General features: G+C 36.3%; 2 protein-coding genes across 4 annotated transcripts; both read left to right on the plus strand.

Moving 5' to 3' along the window:
- Positions 1-1,526: 1,526 nt before the first annotated feature.
- Positions 1,527-4,415, plus strand: LOC119991017 (pentatricopeptide repeat-containing protein At1g62670, mitochondrial-like). Its single transcript, XM_038837184.1, has 2 exons — positions 1,527-3,478; positions 3,836-4,415. Exons 1-2 carry the CDS (start codon positions 1,527-1,529, stop codon positions 4,413-4,415), a joined length of 2,532 nt encoding a protein of 843 aa, XP_038693112.1.
- Positions 4,051-15,892, plus strand: LOC119990511 (leucine--tRNA ligase, cytoplasmic-like). Of its 3 annotated transcripts, XM_038836460.1 has the most exons (7): positions 4,051-4,371; positions 5,304-5,478; positions 5,849-5,939; positions 6,342-6,390; positions 6,939-7,432; positions 14,483-15,541; positions 15,827-15,892. In XM_038836460.1, exons 5-7 carry the CDS (start codon positions 7,380-7,382, stop codon positions 15,831-15,833), a joined length of 1,119 nt encoding a protein of 372 aa, XP_038692388.1. In that variant the 5' UTR covers positions 4,051-4,371; positions 5,304-5,478; positions 5,849-5,939; positions 6,342-6,390; positions 6,939-7,379; the 3' UTR covers positions 15,834-15,892. The 3 variants fall into 3 exon arrangements, with proteins under 3 accessions (XP_038692388.1, XP_038692390.1, XP_038692389.1); XM_038836462.1 differs by lacking the exons at positions 4,051-4,371; positions 5,304-5,478; positions 5,849-5,939; positions 6,342-6,390; positions 6,939-7,432 and adding an exon at positions 13,995-14,193; XM_038836461.1 differs by lacking the exons at positions 4,051-4,371; positions 5,304-5,478; positions 5,849-5,939; positions 6,342-6,390; positions 6,939-7,432 and adding an exon at positions 13,995-14,193 and having other exon boundaries at positions 14,489-15,541.
- Positions 15,893-19,060: the final 3,168 nt, after the last annotated feature.

The following is a 19,060-nucleotide window of genomic DNA, read 5'->3' on the forward strand; positions in this document are numbered from 1 at the left end:
TTAATTTCTTTAATTTCTTTCTGTCTCTAACCCTAGATAATTAATTCAATGTCCAAGCATGCATGCAAGCATCTGTACAGCCCCCTAGAAGAAAAGTTATATACAGCTAATTATGAAGGAGATTAATTTTATATATATATATATATAATGATCAGTCAAAAGATAATGAATTAAACCTAGCATGGCATGCATCTTTTTTTGGATTTACTACATTATCATATTCGGTTGCATGTCCCGTGATAGATTCCTAGTTAAGGATTTTTCTTCATTAGGTAATTAATTAATGAATTAATTAATTATTGTTTCACCTATTGAAAGTGCGTACTAAAAGCTCATAAACAATGATCAATAAAAACACAAATATATAATTATCTGCTATCTCTTGTGTGTACAATATTACAGTTTTTTCCTTTATATTTTATTTTAAAGATAAAAAAAAACAGGAATATTTGTCCATTAGAAATTAATATCACAACTAGGGTTTCATTATTAATAAACCTATCAAGAACTTATAAAATAACACTATCATGAAAGAATGCCTAGGATGCATGAAAAATCACTAAAGAAATAATAATAAAGGTTCGTCTTTAAAAAAATAAACGGGATGAGGGACTCGAACTAAAGTGCTCAAGATTTACTCGACAAACACATGAGCTAGCTATATATGTTTTGATAAAGGCTAATGATAGAAGAAAATATGCTATAATTTGGAGTAATGGTCAGTGAAAATATTACGGTATTTGATGACGATGAAGGTTGCATATATACATATAGATTCTATAGCTTGTGCACATATATATGCCTTAATTAGCTACTACTATATTTAAGGTATATATCATTTTTAATTAATTTATCCTCCTTAATGAGATTGACAAAAAAAAAAAAAAAAAACAAAATCGTTTGTTTCTCTCTCACTCATCATACGCAATCTCGCACACAATGACATGACATTTCCTTAACTTGAAGACATCCTTTAGAATCATAATAAGCTTTACTCCCCAATTCTTGGTGGTCATGCAACTCATTAAGGAAGAAAAGATTCATCATTGACATTAATAACACACTCACGTGTACATTAATCTTAAAAACAAACCCTAACCTTAGATCTTTGTCTTGTCACCATTTTATAATCTTCTAGGTTTTTTCATTTAATTTACCTACAAATGTTTGAATGCATAAAGAGGTATGTATATATGTTTCATTTTTAATTTAGGTTGTGAAGGTACGTATATACACACACAAGCCATATATATAATTATAGATAATTGAAAGACCATTTTCATACAACTTAACCCGAGGATTTCAGACAAATAACGAGGCTCAGTGGGCCAATTGGACCGAGCAGGTTAACAGACTTGAGTGGAAGAACTAAACCCAACCTGGAAGCCTAAAGTTCATTGGTCGACAAAGTTCGTTCCCTTTGGTAAAGTAGGCATTTGCTTTGCCCTAGCCTCTGTCGGCGGAATAGAAAAGGCATTTAGCAAACAAAGAAAGGAAACTTTATCTTGCCGCCTGAGTAGAACCAAATGTTCTCTTCTTTCAAGATGCAGATATTTAAGGGTCTTTGTTCAGAAACAAAATGCTTGCTCGAATCCGGTTTGTTTAAGAACCGACCTCTTTTTCTGGAGAAGATTTCTTCCAGGCCTTGCCATTCAGCTACTCCGGTTTTTTCGTCCGAAGAACAGGAGGCGTTTCCATTTGCTGCGAGCTACTCAGCCACTCCAGTTTTGTCGTCGGAAGAACAGGATGTGTTTCCATTGGCTGCGAGGGTGGTTAAGTCTTTGGATGGGCAGGTTATAAGTAAAATGAGTTTTCGTAATGCTGTGAAGGTACATGGGTTTCCTTATTCTATTGATACATTTAGGGTTTTTGTTCACGTGTTTGCATCGGTGGGAATGGAAAGGGAAGTATATTCGTTGCTTTTCAATGTTGTTTCCTATTATCAGGCATTCGATCTTGATATGTTTGAGTTGTTTCCTTTTTTACTGGGTGGAAAGCCACCGCATCCAGAAATATCAATTGCTGTCTTTGATGTTCTGATGAAGGTTTTTGCAGCCAATTCCTTGTTTGAGAGTGGGCTCCATGTTTTTTATCAAACTAAGAAACTTGGGCTTACACCCAGTATTCGTTCATGCAATTTCTTGCTCAAGTGTTTGATAGGAAAAAGTAAGGCAGACTCTGCCCGGATGTTGTTTGAAGATTTAAAGACTCATGGCCCCTCGCCTAATGTCTATACTTACAGTATAATGATGAATCTTTATTGTAGAGGACAGAATGTAGACATCAGCCAAGCCACTGATATTCTGGAGGATATGAAAAAGAGCGGGGAAAGCCCTAGTGTTACAACGTACAGCACATACATAAATGGACTTTGTAGAGGTGGTTTTCTTGACATTGCTTTGGGTATTGTTAGGGAAATGGAATGTAGAAAGCATCCCTTGAATAGTTATTGCTACAATCCTGTTATCTCTGCGTTTTGCCAACAAGGTCGCCTGTGTGAAGCATTAGAGGTTTTTGAAGGAATGGAGAACAATGGAATATCACCAGATCACCATAGCTTCGGTATTTTATTGGATGGGTTTTGCAAGCAAGGGGATGTCGAAAACAGCTTCCATTTAGTGCGCAAGATGCTTGTGTCTGGTGTAAAACTGAACATTGTAAACTACAGCTCACTCCTCACTGGCCTCTGCAAAGCTGGACTTCATGATTTTTCACTGAAATTGTTCCGTGGCCTAAGTGCTTCTGGGTACAAACATGACATGATTTCATACAATACCTTGGTCAATGAATTCTGTATGATAGGTGATATGGACTCTGCCAGCAAACTTCTGGAGGAGATGATTCATTATGGTTATGTTCCCGATTCCTTTACTTTTGGGAGTGTGATTCGCGGGTGCTGTGAGGTTGGACTCTTAGGGAAAGCCAAAGAGTTGTTCAATGTGATGAAGACAGTTGGTCTCTTGCCTGGTGTTTTTGTTTGGAATGTCATTGTTGATAGGATCTGTAAGGAAGGGGACTTAGAGCAGGCATTGAAGCTTATCTATGAAATGCAAGATCAAGGTATTCTCCCCAATTCACGTACGTATCATGCTATCATCAAGAGGTTATGTGATGAGAAAATGTCTGAAAAGGCATTGGCATTAATTTCTTTTATGGTCAAGTTTGGTTCACTCCACATAAACTGTTTTAATACCATGATCAATGGGTTGGTAAAACAGTCGCTCCCAAGGGAGGCTTGGAAAGCGTGCAAAGGTATGTTGGGACTAGGAATCAGCCTTGATATTGTCACGTATACAGTGCTTATCAAATTGTTCTGCAGGACAAATGAAATGGAAAAGGCCTGGTTTCTTTTTGCTGGCATGAAAAAAAGAGGTCTGATGCCAGATGTGGTTACCTACACCACTATGATGGCTGGCTATAGGAAGATGGGAGACATGGTTAGGTGTAATGCCTTGGCTGATGAGATGAGGAGGAGAATGTGATATGGATTGGCAATACAGTTGGATTTTGGCCACTTCTCCCCCTTGTTCTATTACTATACTAGTACTACTCTTCTGTACTAATTAAGTCTTGTTATAGATTATGCATTTACCTTTTGTTCTATTGCTATACTAGTACTACTCTTCTTTACTAATTAAGTCTTGTTATAGATTATGCATTTACCTTTTCTATCAACCAAAAGATGAACGAATTCTATAAACCATTACCGACGATGGATTAAATCCCAAACTTGTTGAGAAGAGACCTAAAGCCCACTAAGACAAAAGCCCACAAAGGCCCTTGCTCAATATTTACTTAAATTGCCTTTGTAATTAACTAATCATCGCTCTGGCAGTCTTGGACTCGTCTCTTGCCCTCCTTATCTCTACACCTTATCTTCATTTGTCGATCTTATTCACACAATGGCTGGTCAGTCAGCTGACTCGCAACAACAAGAAGACACAAATCTAGAACAAGAAGACCAAAACGAAGTAGATGAAGATGAAGAAGACCTGAAATGGTCCTCTTCGTCTTCTTCTCCAATTCTGATTCTGACTACGCCTCTTACTCCGAGTATGATTACACTACCGAAGCCCAACAACAGGAACAACAAGAAGCTGACCCGCTTCTCTCCAATATCCGGCAGGGCCGGCCGCCGGGGGAGTGGGATCCTGTTTGGGCAGATGAGGAGGACTGGGAGGTGGTCAATGAGGAGATTCGCGAAGGCAGGGACTCTCCCATTGCGCCATTCTATATACCCTACAGGAAGCCTTATCCTGTCATACCTGACAACCATTACGATATATCTAATCCCAAAGCATTCATTGAAGAGCTGGATAGGATTGAGGAGTTTTTCAAATGGGTCAGCTACATTTTTCCAGATGGAAGCTCGTACGTGCCCTTTTCTTGTTATTGATATTCAGATTGGTTATTGATTATTTTGAGGCAATTGGTTAAGCGTTCTTGTGTTTCATTTCCTTATTTAACGTATGAGGGCACCAAACTTGGTTCATGGGAAGGGATTCTATGTTAGCGAAATGGGTCTGATCTAGTTTGTATGTTATCCACATTATCGGATTGTCTTAGGCTTCCATAGCTTTCTGGTATTTGAACTCTAATTCAAAAGAACATTGCCAAAGACTTGGACTTGGTGTGTCCAAATGTTAGAGAAGACTTAAGTTGTTATGATCTACACAAACACATTTCAATTTACATGTGCCCCTTATGCTACATTAATATGCAGTATGGGGTGGGATTGTGAGGGAGAATATGGTACTAAAGAGTGACAGCATCTCAAACACATATGTCACTGATTAGTCTCACCCTTAATGTATATCTATGCTTGAGGTAAGAGTGATGGAACAATAAATTCGGCTAAGGAGAAATGGTGGAAACTGGAAAGTTTTTTCAACACCATTCTCTTCCCAGAAATTACCACTGCCTTTTCTTCCCCCAATTTGTTGACATGGCCTGCGAGTCAGGGTTGCCATATCTTTTCTGTTGCTCTACCCACCTTTCTCTCAACAGGGCTCTGTTTTTGTACACATAAAAGTGTCAAAGCTGTATAGCAGTTTGTACCTTAAACGTATCCATGAATTTATATTTCATAAAACTTATGTATGTCGCATCACGTGCCTGTAAATGCAGAAATATTTGTATATAAGTTGTTAACTAAAACGAATCAAACTTGGTTATTGCTTATTGAGGGTATATTCTTACAACATAAGCAATCTTTATTCCATATTACCAATTTTTGACTGCTGGAATCTATGTTATTTTTGGTATAAAATTAGCTACTGAGTTTCTTATTCCCATTATGATAGGCCAGAGAAAAAAATGCGTGCCGATGGGCACATATTTTCAAGAGATTTCTTACACCCTGAAGACAAAGAATGGCTGGAAATGGATATTGAAGATACTGTTCAACTTGCAGGAGGGAACTTATGAGATCCCATTTTATGAGAGAGATGCATGGATCAAAGAATTTGGGAGGAAAACGTGAGTATCAATATCCTCTCCCTCCACAGACCCATACATATCCACAGAACGGTTTTGTCGTCAATTCATCACTCGTTCCAGTTAATAATTATTATCCATCAGTATCATTATTTCTGAGTTTCATTGACATTACTGTTGAGAAACCAAGGTGTGTAGGTATTGTGAGGTAGGATGGGGAACTAAGTAGCAGTCAATCATCCAATGGTTGATAGCTCAGATAGTAACTTTGACTCATACAGTACAGTTATCAATGATAGATGTGTTAAGCTTGACAATTCACACTTTGTAGCCTGTAAGCACGCATGTAATGTGCTTTAGTCTTGAAGGTATCTTTTTACAGAATCATTGAGGAATTTTTTTTCTATATCAGGGAAAAGGGTCGGATCTGATATGCTGGCCAGTGAAAGCATGGCAGAATGCATGGATGTGGTATTTATGAAATCAACGAGCGTCCCGTTTATGTGAGTACGAAATCATGCCACTCAGTTTTGAGGTTGTATATTATATTGCTGAACATGCATTATTTATTTTAACTTTTATGGACATGAGGCTTTACTTCGATCTTTATAGTTGATGACATCCTTTTCTTTCTTTTTTTTGTTTTGGTTATCTTGGTTATATGTACACACGATTTAGAAACAATGTAATGAGATTTAAAAACTCAAATTGATCTAATTTGCATCTAATGGTACTATTAGATATCATATTCGGTCGGTAATATCGACTATGGGAATTTTATTTAGGCATACAACCAGCAGTTGTTATTCATTGAACTTCTTTCTGTCTCACATATCTACTGTTGATATTGTAATTGAGCTTAGTATCTCACACGGAAAGTCTTTTGGTTTTTTCAATGCGTGCAGGGTAGGTTCTACTTTGGGGAGCCTTTGGAAGAGACTGACGATTATGGATGTGAGTAGAAAACTTCAATGGTGTCTGATAAATTTTATTTCACTGATTAATGGAAAAATAAAGACTGTACTTAATATATTTAGATGACTTTTTTAAATATGTGCATGCCTATATTTGTTCACGGTCCTTGTGTACTTGATCCAACAACAAACTGTTTTGTGTGGAAAATCAAACATATATTAATCAATGAGAAAATAATCATTTAGCGACATTTCTGACTTGTATTGCTAGTATTTTTCAGAAATCATCCAAAGTTATCTTGCTGGGATGGACTGGTTTATTGAATAGTTCTATGTTTTGCCAAAAAGGTCTAATTTTTTTGTTTTTTTTTTTTTTTCGAAAATTTTTTTTAGCAAATCTAACGGGAAGAAGAAAACATTTGTATTCCTATGTGCTGGCAAATGCAAAACTTTTTTTTTTTCTTAATGCTGCTTTAGTCTGCATAGTTGCTGCTTTTCTCCTCCCTAAACTTTAAATTAAAAAATATTTGACCTTTTTTGATGAAGCATGGCAAGCAATTTTATGCTTTACTTCTGTCGAATCTGCAGGACAATCTGAACAGAAGATACAGGCGTTCATTTTCCTATAGTGGGGAATTCACGCTAGGCAGCCTATCATTCCAACTTCAAAGTCTTCAAGGCCAATAGGATTGGTTGGTCATTCAGCTTCCTTGATGTCCGGAAGACAAGTTCTTCCCCAGACAAGTAAATTTGTGGCATCAAATGCAGCATCTCAACTGCCAACCCCTTCTCAGGCCATGACTCGCAGTTTTTCCATTCCGTCAAGCAGTCTTCTGGAGACAACAATGCAGTAGCCCAAGTCAGTTGAAGTCTTGCAGACTGCAGATATGGCTGAAGAAATTGCCTCACCACCTCTAACACCAATATCCTTGACTTGTTCAGTCTCATTTTCTCATGTCTTAATATATTGCTCAATGTGTACAGGTGCTGCAGGTTGATTTAGAGGTAATTTTGGTTCTTGTTTTGGCAATGGTAAGCTTTGCCGGAAGGTCGTCTTTCATCAGTTCAAAGAGCTGCAAATTGTAAATATAACCTTTACCCTTTCTCTTAGCATTCTCATTTTGTTCATGCGAGAGAATTTCATTCACATTCGTTTTCATAAGCTAATCTGGAGTGAGGAGCATAACATATGATATGTTCTGCTAGAAGCAGAGAGCAATATATATGTGGAGAGAGTAATCCAACCATGCCCCTTCATTACATACTACAGAGAGAGCACATCGACATCATTTAAAGTTCCCTCCTCTTCCATCATATCTCACAAAACCCATAAGCTCTGGTCCTTCCAAGTCTTGGATTGTTACTGAAACTGGATCCAAGCAGACAGCAATAAACAATTGGCAAATCAAATCCTAAGCAGACTAGATTCGAGCATGAAGAATGCTCAAGTTGGACCAATTTGTTGTGAGAACTTGGAGAAGGTGCCCGAGATAGGTAGGAATGGTACCACATAAATCATTGTCTGACAATCATCAAAGTGATCAGAGAACTGATTTTTAAATTATTGCTTGCATGATCTTTAGGCTTCCAAGTGGGGTTAGTTTTTTCTTGATATTGTTCCACTCAGTATGTTAGCTTTTGTGAGTGTCCAAACAACATGACCATGGGCCTGACAACCTGCTAGGTCCAACTGCCCCGTTAAGCATACCCTCTAATATTTACTGTGATTATAAAGCCACAAATTCTAGCTTAATTACTACTTTTAAGTATTATTGACCCAAGGGAAATATTACTACAGATTTGACGCTGTCATTTATATAATATTTGGATTTAGGAAATCATTGCTATATATTAATGAAGAACTTGAATGAATTTTGGTTACACGTTGTAACTTGTTCATGCTGCGCAACAATCAAGCAAAGTTTTTCTTTTTTGTTCCTCGTTTGTTTTATATAACGCTCGCCCAGTTTGTATTATGTAACCTTTGTATATGTTCAATGTGCAGCGGATCCAGGATTTGAATTCATTGGGGCATTAAAATATTACATCTTTATTTATCACAATTATTCTCTAGAGGAAATGTTTTGGGTGATTTTGTGGGGCTCTTGTAACTAAACCTATATATATTCTATTAGAAACAAAATTGGGTCCAATATACAGATTTATTAGAGATTTTAATGCAACTGCTTATTAAACGGCTGATGTGGTTGTTTTTGTTTCTTGTTTTCATGATAAATTGGGTTTTTTTCTTCTTCAAATTCCAAACCTCCACATGAGTCTGTCACTTGAGGTTGAGGACATAAAAGTTGGCTTAGCTCTGGGGCAAAGGCAAGGAAATCCAATATATAGCTTCTACAATGGAAGAGGAACGTCAAATAAAGAGAAAATGTAAATGGTTGACTTCAGTGAAAGAGTCGCAATTTGTGAGGTGTTATGTATATACCTGAGCAGCTATGATCCTTCAAGAAAAAATAGCTTGGCTTCCGTGGGAGGTGTTATGTATATACCTGAGCAGTTGTGTCTGTGTCTGTGTCTGTGCCACACGTTCACGCTGGATGGCACGTGACTTGTCGCTCCAACATGTGCGTTCACAGACAGTTGACCGGTCCAAGCCTCACGTGAATATTACAGTTACACACCATTTCAATCCAAATAAATCGTGATCATTGGTCCCTTGGCTTCGTCACTCTTCTGCTTTCGCTGCCAACATTCATGACTGTAAAAAGATGAAAGGCCCCTTCAACATTTATTGTTTGAAAGGACAGAAACATCCCCACTAAGACTTTCCATTGAAGGTATAACTGCATGAGTTTTATTGGTATTTCACTCAACTGCATGGCCATGCAAGCAAAATAAGTAGAGGGAACCCCTACTAACTTACACATCCATACAAATGATGTCTCAACTCTTGAGCAAAGGAAAAACAAGTGGGAAAAAAAAAATCATAAAATCCTAAACGCATTCAGTGGAAGATGAAGTAAAAAGGAATCAGACAAATTTTGCACTTAGAATTTCTGTAATCAATAATCGACCATTACTCTTCCACTGCCTCTGGCTATGGCATTTGCCACTGTCGCCGAAGACCTTTTCTACTCCCCACTAATTGGGTAGCGCTTCCTCCAATTCACCCTTCTTTCCCTTCGTTCTCCCTCCTAATCCTTCTCGAACTCGACAAAGTCCAGGGCCGGAGCCACTAAGGGATGAGGCCCCGGATTTCGACAAAGTCCAGGGCCGGAACTCCATAATTATATATATTCTATGCATGACTTTCTAACTTTTATCTGTAGGTAAACCATTGATATTTGTCATTGATGTTAGATACAAAATCATTATGTAAACCGTTGATATTAGATCCAAAATCATTGATAGTTGTCATTGAGAATTCTTAAAAAATTATTTATATCAGGAGGTTAGGAAGACCACGTTAACATGCATCTTGTAGAAATTAATGAAAACCACGTTATTTGTGAAATTTTTTTAAACCTATAAAACGTCCAATTTCATCATTCATTGAATTCGTCATAGTCATACTAAATGTTACATATTTATGAGTTTTAGAAAATATTTTAAATTTGTGTTTTGATGCACCAAATGATGCCTTTCACTTTCGTGATAATTCCCCATTAATGTCTCAACGCCCCCCCAACCACCCCAAAAAAAAATAAATTCTGGAGCTCTTTTGGCTTTTCTAGATGTACCCTCGATTTTCAACTATTATCACAAAAACACCCCTCTTTACTCTTCAACAAATTTTTTTAAAAAAAAAATCATTTTCCCATGTGTTTGACTGTTTGTACGAGATATACACACCAAAATCCCAATGAAAACAAACAATGATTTATTTTAAGACACTGCAGTTTCCAAATGACACAAGGATAAAATTTCATAAATTCGGGGTTTAGATAAAGAGACTAGAGAAAAGTCTGGAGAAAGAAACAACACCCTCTTTACTCACATAGACTAATAAAAAGAGTTCAACCAACCAGTCATTTACTCACATATAGACTAATACACACAGTCCATGTCATACATATATATATATATATATGTTTGATATGGACCCACCATGTCACACATACAATATACAACCTCCACAAGAACTAGCAGTCTAGCTCTAGTTGCAGCAGGACCACCTCCATCTGTCCCCCATTTGATGCTGTCACATCCTTCATCTGATCTTGGGCTACCCTTTTCGCATTTCGTGTATTTTTTACAGGGGGTTCACGTGGTGTGAAAACTTGTATTGTCGTTAATGGCGTCGGTGGCCGAGTTAGACACAGAGAGTCTTGGAAGAGGTGAAGTGAACGTGTGGGTTAAACGTTTTTTTTCTTTTCTTTTCATCTTTGCTTTCTTCTCTTTTCACTGTTTGTCTTTACATCCCAATGACTTGATAAGACATTACACTGGCAATACTTTTGGAAGAGGCGATCGGAAACTTGTATTCACAAAAACAACTCCACTACCGTACTTGGATACATTCCCCACATGTTGACATTTAATTAAGATAAACCATCAAAACAAAGATAAACTTTGCTTTCTTCTCTTCACTGTTTGTCTTTTCATCCCAATGACTTGATAAGACATTACACTGGCAATACTTTTGGAAGAGGCGATCGGAAACAGACAATACACTGACAATACTTTTGGAAGAGGAGATTGGAAACTTGTATTCACAATAACAACTCCACTACGTGGATACATTCCCTACATGTTGATATTTAATTAAGATAAACCATATGAACAAAGATAAAACACTCAAAAGAAGCAAATTTAAAAGAAGAAAGGAAGCTTCAACACACTGCACGACTCTCTTTCTCCCCCTTCAGCCCTCCCTCTAACCTCCACCTCCTCTAACCTCCACTACAGCTGTTTATCTTCCTCCCTCCCTCTCAGCTGATTCCATAAACTCTTTGAGAAGTTTTTTGTCAAACTCCACTCCTCCACCACCACCACCACCACCACTTGTCTCTGTCTCTGTCTCTGCATTCTCCTCCCCTTTCCTTCTCTCAATCTCTTCCCTAACAGTCTTGCATATTTTGTCGACAAGGGGCCCGGAGTCATTGCTGATCAATCTTTCAAGCCCCTCCTCTTCTTCTTCCTCCTCCACTTCCTCATTCTTCTCTTTCTTTTTCTTCCTTCGCAGATCCGATATGATGTTTTTCGTCTGCTGCTTCTCATTCTCAGACTCTTCAATCCAGCCGGAGCAGCTGGTGGTGGTTCTGGGGGGAATCCTGAGATTCCTTCTTTGAGGCGCTGTCGCGAGTTTGTTGAATCCTGATTTCATATCTGGAGATTCCTTCTTTCTCCGAGGACCTGACCTAGCAAGAATGGAAGAAAGATTGAGAAGAACACAGAGAGAAGAAGAATCCTCTTTTGTTAACCTCCTCAACCTCTCTTGATGGTTGATTTTCCTTTATAGACTAGTGGTGAACCCACGCGCATTACTTTTCTCCCCATATACATATAAGATGAAGCTATTTCGATATTTATCTTTAATTTTGCATATGTATATGTATATTTGTGAAACTTTGAAATGGTTGTTGATTAGAAGTTTCATTTCATTTGTTTGTAGACAAATTGATAACCCATTGTGTCGAATTGAACTTCCCATGCTTATCGTATCTGAAGTGGTGGAAAATTTACTACAATTAAATTTATTTAGAAATCAACTTATTCACATTGTTTATATTAATTTCCCGAATCATTCATAAAGATCCGTTTACAAAGAGTTTTAAAATTATATTTACATAAGCAATCAAAATCTCATACTTTGAAAGTCCATGCACCAAGGAGCTACATTGAGAAACATCATTACCAAACATAAAGAAAAATGAGGTTCATTAATAAAATATTAATGAATTATATTTGCATGATCAATCAAAATCTCATTCTCTGGAAGTCCATATAGCCATCAAGGACCTACATTGAGGAACATCATTAAAAAGCATAAAGAAAAATGAGATTCATTAATAGAGATCATTAAACTAATGATATCTCTACTACTAAATACACATTTTATAGGTTCTATATTTGTGTCACGTTGCAGGATAAGATATTGGCTGTCAAAAGACAACATGCCAAAAACACTGACTCCAAAGAAACTCAAATTGATATATGATGGGTGAAATATGTGTAGGATGAGATGATATACAAATGTAAGATTTAGAATGTAAATTCCCTATTTTGAAAAGGTTTAAGAAAATATAAGAAGATTTAAGTTACCTAAAGGTATTGCATATTGACTATGAACGTTGTCATAGTTGCCTTCTATCTTCCATTTATCTAACAACATTCCGTTCTACTATCCGCATGCTCATAGCCTTATATTTAATTAACTACACTGGTTATCAAATTCAAATGAATGAATACTATTACTAAAGATGGGATTACAATTTTATCAAGCGAATAAGAGCGTAGTTTAAATGGCATATAATGTTGCATGCACATGATCTCTTCAACACGGAACATAAGCCTAATAGTTTTTTCAAAGCATATCATTCATCAAAAGAAATGTCAAAACATGGACACATTCAACAATACGTCAAATTTAGAAAGGAAGCATATCATTCACCATGGATTTAGTTTCATTTACCTTCAAGATTTTCGGGCCCATTCACTCATGGGTTGTTCTCATCCAGCCATATCTCTACAATGTGAATCATGAACTCATCAAAGGTTGATGCAAATAAACCCAGAATCACAAAAGATTTATTTGACAAGAACGAAAATAGAACAATAGTAGAATCACTCCCCGAATATGAACTCAAGAATCACTCTTTCATTCGATTTTCAATGTGTTTTTTCATAATACAAGATAAGATGCTTGAAAATAAAAGCAAAACTACTTTAAATAGGTTTCTAAGTTGTACGTGATTGTAACCGTTGCTAATCTCTAGCCACTAATCACTCTACTCATTAAAGAGCTAAAATCAAGTAAACTGCCTTGGTCATGCCTTTATTTAGTTGCTGAAATCATGCTATTAATCTCTCACGTCAACACCAAGCAAATCCATGCTAGTTGTCTTGATGAATGTGATCCATTGAGGCATCCTTGTATTCTTGATGGGCCCAAGCTTCACATGAGATAAGATCATAATAGTCTATACGAAAGCCCAACCATGTTGCTTGCACCATTACTTCTTAAATATCCATATTGCCTCAAAGGTCCTCCCACAGAAACTTCAAAAAGACAACTAAGTGGGGACTGAAGTATAAATAAGTGAATAAAAGACAATAATCCAATCTATTAATACAGAAGTTGTTGAGTAGGTTTTGCATAAGCCGTACCTGGAGTTGCACAATATAAGCAGCATTAGAAACTGAGGTTTATACAAACATTATAGTGGGACATACTAGATTTCTAAGATATTATAAAACATCATTCCATTAAAAATTTAATCCGTTAAAGTCCCAAAATTAACCTGCAGTTAACAAAAGAAGCCAGCAGAGTCGAGAGAAATAAAGAGTGGGAAACTGCTTGCCTTATAATCGTTGATTTTCCTTTATAGATAGTATTAATTGTATAGTATGTCCTACTTCACCTAGCAATTGCTATATTAATGAAAATAATCGCTTTTTTGAATGTTTGACTTCTCAGCCTAAAATATTGCAAGACTATTTCCTTTTCAATTTGTTACGTTTTGGTTTTTCTTTCAACGATTCGACAAAATCAGTGAGATTTTGCGAGGGATTTGATTTGTAAGGATTCAATCAATTAACCCTATATAACTCAAACAGGGCTTTGCGAGAGATATAAGGTTCAGTCTTCTCCTCGGATTTGATTCCTTGAAACAAAGCCTGCGACTTGTTCAGCTTCATCTCCATTAATTGTTTCCTCTCCAATGTAAGTATCTAGATGTGATCTGAACTTGAATTTCCGTTTAATTTTTTTTTTTATTTATAATTTATCTTAGATATCATATAATTTTGAATTTAATCTTGGGGGTTTGATTTGGAAGGATTCAATCAATTAGTCATACTTGATTCTATGTGTATTTGCGAGATTGAGGTTGAGGGTTCAGTTTTTTTGTCTGAAAAATCTTTACTTGTCTCTGGGTTTTAAGGTTCAGTCTTTATAATTCACTTCATATTTAAATTTTGACTAGTTTGTTGGTATTAATTGTTGTGTTGAGTGAAAGGGCTGTGATGGCAGCCAAGCGGGCGATAACCATTGCTAGAAGACACCGTCTCCTGCATATTGAATCAAAGGTGCGAAGTTGGTGGGAAGAGAAAAGTTCTCACACTGCATACATGAATACTTTAACAGAGATTAGCACCATGCGATCCTGGCCGTTTAAGACTGGGTCCAAACCCTATCCTTCTCCCGGCGAAGCTATTCGGGTATATTCTGCTGATGCCACCCTATATACTATTGCAAAAGCCAATATCTCTGCTGATCGTGTTCTTGTTCCGAATGTAAGAGTAACTCTATCGTCTATAGTTACGCGTCTCATTAAAGAGATTGAATGGATGGAAGAGTTTCTGGCTGAAGATCAGCCTTCAATGCGAACGGGTTCCTTGTCTTGTTTTGCAGACAGGGCATTTGACAATATGATCAACAGAATTATCAGTCGCGGAGATCCGACCAAGCCTTGCTTCCGTTTTCTTCAGGACTGCAGGGATTTGTACGGATTTGCATGCGGTGGTACTGCTGGGGGCATGAACCGTGATCTACTGTTGCATTATATGAATGTGCAGACCATCCTTGCCGAGCGATTTTGCCCCCACTATGCTGACTATGTTTGGAGAGAGGTTCTGAAGAAGGATGGCTGTGTGATTGATGCGCCTTGGCCAACTGGATCTCTTCCTGATTTAAATATCTATGAAGCCAGTAAGTACTTGTGCAAGGTAATAATGAGGATTTTTAAACACAAGAATATAACTAGAAATCAAAAGAGGTCAATATCGTCATGCCTGATATATGTCAAGGAGCTGAAACATCAAGAAAGGCAAAAATTGTTGCGAAGGTTTCAAAAGTTTTGTAAAGACAAACAAACATTTCCTATGGCGACTCCATCATGGGAGAGAGGAGTCGTAGAGGAGAATATGGACTTGATTAAGACACTCTGTGTTCTTGAAGACTTGCAAGTATTGTCCGTCACTGAACTCGATGACTTTGCTAAAGCTGATCCTCTTTTCTCACAACTCTATGAAAAGCCTCCATCTCCTGGAAGTATCATTTTCTTGGCCAGGTAAATGTAGCTTCTTCTGTGCTTTCAAGTGTGCATGCTTTACGTGTTGTGTTGTGTAAATGGCATTTGCATTAAGTCCTTGATTATGATATGAATTGGAAATGTTGGGAGTTACGTGTTTTATTATTCTGGAAGTTTTGATCGAGATTATTTTTTTTTTGTATTCTTCAAATTTCTTTGAGTGTCTCAAATGTTACCCGTTGCTAGGAATTAGTTTTTCATTCAGCATCTTCTTATGTGAAAGTATCAGTAAAACCTTTTTTTTTTATTTTTATACTAATGCAGATGGTGATGGAGAGTTGAAACACGAGTTAGCTGGTTGGAGAGAGCTTGGAAGAATTGACTAGTATTAATTAAATTAATTTCCGTATTGTTTTATAGTATGTTTGATTTATGTTGACTATTTAGTTTTATGGCATGGAGTTTTAAGTACTTGTAATTGTTGGAGATTTTATTTGAGATGAGAACGAATGAGTTCATATTGGATTGCTTGATTTAATATATATATTTGATATTGTTATTTGTTATTTGAGAGTTTTTTAAAACCGAAATGTGTCGAGTCACATTATTTATTACCAAAGGTCCTCCTGTATGTTCAAATCTTTAATACATAGTTTTGTGTTTCGGCTGCTACTCAAGCTTTTGAGGATCACATCACTTCCTTTTGTGATAGAATGTGATGCATCAGGTATGGGAATTGGAGTTGTACTGCCACAACAAGGAAGGCCAATTGCATTTTTAGTCAATCTCTAGGTCCTAGGAATACGGCTTTGTTAACTTATGAGAAAAAAACTTATTGCTATTGTCACAGCAATCAAGAAGGGGCATAACTACTTTCAAGGAGACACTTTATAATAAAAACTTATCATCAGAGCTTGAAATACTTCCTTGATCAGAAGAGACTGATCTCTCCTCCCTAATGGTTTTGAAGATGGGAGTTGAGAGGTTTTTTTTTAGAGAGGGAGAGAGGCAAAGAGAGGAAGAGCCCTGCCTGTTTTGTATACTCCCAATTCTCTATTGAAACACACAGAGCCCTGCCTGTTTTGTATTGGATTTGGCTTCTTTTTTTTGTGTCTCTCTTCTGGGTTTTTTGTGGTTCAAGTCTTGTTTTCTTGTAAATTTGCTCTTGTTTTCTGATACAATCACAGAATTTGTAAGACACAAGATTTCAGCAATGATTTCTTAAGTTTGTATTTAGAATGAAACAAGGATGCTTTTGACTCAAAAAATCAAGTCCTAGGGACAACAGGCACCATCAAACCTTCCTTCTCAGTTCTCACTGAACCAGCTTCCCCTGAAATGGTTGAAGCTATAACGCTCAACATCTCTCTCTCAGGACTAAATATTTGTATTCAAATCCTTCAACAATTTACCATTCTTTACTTAACAAAGAGAACATGCCCACAAATTTTCGGTAGCATCAGGAAAAACAGTTATCCACAATTCCTGCATCGATACTCTAAGAAGCTGCATAGTTCTGGAGGTGGCGCCACTTACTAGAACAGCAGTGCTCGCTCAATCTTCCAGTACATATTCCAACACTCTAAAACACCACTTCACAACAGTTTCCATTCTGCACCAGAAGAAAATTTTTGTAGTCAAGTCTTTAAGTTTAAAGTTCGTTTATTCTTGATGATATCAACAAGCTTGGTGTATAAAAAATTGCATGGAAATCAATGGAACTGTGAATTACCTTTGGTTTCTCTGTAGGGCTTCATAGCGTGCTTTCAGGTTCAGATATTCCTGCCGGCTGCTTAGCTCCTGCAGTCACACAGGAGACTAATTCATGTGTATATAGCATGTATGATGTATACTTCACATTTCGCAGTAAAAGACCTGATGGAAATTAAAACAGTAATAATTTTAAGAAAGAAATAATACTATAATAGTGACAAAATTTTCTCCTTTTTCTCCCAAGAAAGAACAGGCTTGAGGTTTCAGTAAAATTTCCAGCTGGATATATATGCTAGTCCTTACTTCTTCTAATCACATAATTATCCAGAAGATAGTTACAATTCATTGATAAAATGTTCACCTTCCAAATGATAAGAGTCCACCAAGTACATACATGTGTAATAAAGATCCCAAATTTCCTCCCGCATCATCCATCACCTGACCTACTTCATCCCTGTTTTGCAAGAAAATCGATGGTTTTGCTGTATGAAAATTTTTTTCCTCCTAGAGTTGCTACTTTTGCAATCACTCTAGTTTGTTTCATTATTTATTTGCATATGAAATTCACTACTTGTTTCCACCGTATCAATCTCCTTTAATTCCCTTTCCCTAGTTTGTTTGGTGTTTCTTGATTGGTTATGCATTAAATTTTGAAGTTCAACTATGGAAGGAAAAGGACCTGGAATATGAAACAAAATGTCAAAATTAATGTTTATAGAGTCCTCAAAGGTGTTTTTATAAATTTTATATGCAATAGTTCTAGTTTAAAAATATATTCTGTTTAAGAAAATGATTTCAAATGAGCCAATACCAAATAGATTAAGACTGTGATGGTGATGATTAAGTAAGGATTTATGCAACCATAAAGAATTTCATATCGCATGAAAAAATGGCCATAAGAGCACAATTTATTCTCTTTACATGTAAAAGTGATCAATAATTATCGGGTATGTGTGTATGTATATATACGTATATGTTTCTATCAGAGTACATGTCTATCAATTATTATATTAATTACAAATCTTTCACTGCATTTGATTTTCACAATGCATGTAGTTTGATTTTATTTATTTTTTATTTTTTGATAGAACAATGTTAATTTCATCCATAGTTATTAGTATAATCCAGAATCATCTCCAAAACAGGAAAGAACAAATTAAAATTTGTTGGGGAAACAATGAAAGGAGCAGGATATATATATATATATATATATATATATAAAGGACGCAGCTTTTACAAAAAGAATTTAACTGATCAAAGAAAATATAAGCATTAATAAAAAAAGGTTTGAAGAATAAGTAAAAGAGCTTTGGGGATTTTGTAATATTTCAAAACCTTAATTTGATACAAGCAAAGCTTTCAAAGAAATACATCTCTATTCAACAGAATATGCCTATGCATGCCCATAATAAGCAATTAACTCACCAGAATTTTGTTATAACAATCAATCACGTAAATTATTAAAGCAGTAATTAACTTTCGTAACAGGAAAATAAAATAAGATCTAAATCCCTAATTTGAATCTTTTATACGTTTGTTTGAAACTAATACATATATATATATATATAATATATATATATATATATATATATATATTGTTCCATTTCCCATCAAAAATTTGAAGAAAATAATGTGTGGATAGACATTGAACAAAAAGAAATATAGAATAATGATGATGACAATGATATGATCTGGGTTTGGAGAAGGGGGAATTCGGAGATCTTGTGGATATTAGATTGCTCACCATGAAACCCTGTCAATCAACAACAGATTTCCAAACCCATCAAATTGGACATAAATTGACAAATCTATGAGAGAGAGGAAGAGCGAGATCTCCAAGATACA

Source organism: Tripterygium wilfordii, chromosome 22 (assembly GCF_013401445.1).
Source record: "Tripterygium wilfordii isolate XIE 37 chromosome 22, ASM1340144v1, whole genome shotgun sequence".
Taxonomy (NCBI): domain Eukaryota; kingdom Viridiplantae; phylum Streptophyta; class Magnoliopsida; order Celastrales; family Celastraceae; genus Tripterygium; species Tripterygium wilfordii.

Coding starts and splice junctions, on each gene's coding strand:
- LOC119990511 (XM_038836460.1), top strand. CDS start 7,380: ATGGTAAGCTTTGCCGGAAGGTCGTCTTTCATCAGTTCAAAGAGCTGC. Junction 7,433..14,482: donor AGTTCAAAGAGCTGCAAATT/GTAAATATAACC, acceptor TGTTGTGTTGAG/TGAAAGGGCTGTGATGGCAG.
- LOC119991017 (XM_038837184.1), top strand. CDS start 1,527: ATGTTCTCTTCTTTCAAGATGCAGATATTTAAGGGTCTTTGTTCAGAA. Junction 3,479..3,835: donor GATGAGATGAGGAGGAGAAT/GTGATATGGATT, acceptor TCGCTCTGGCAG/TCTTGGACTCGTCTCTTGCC.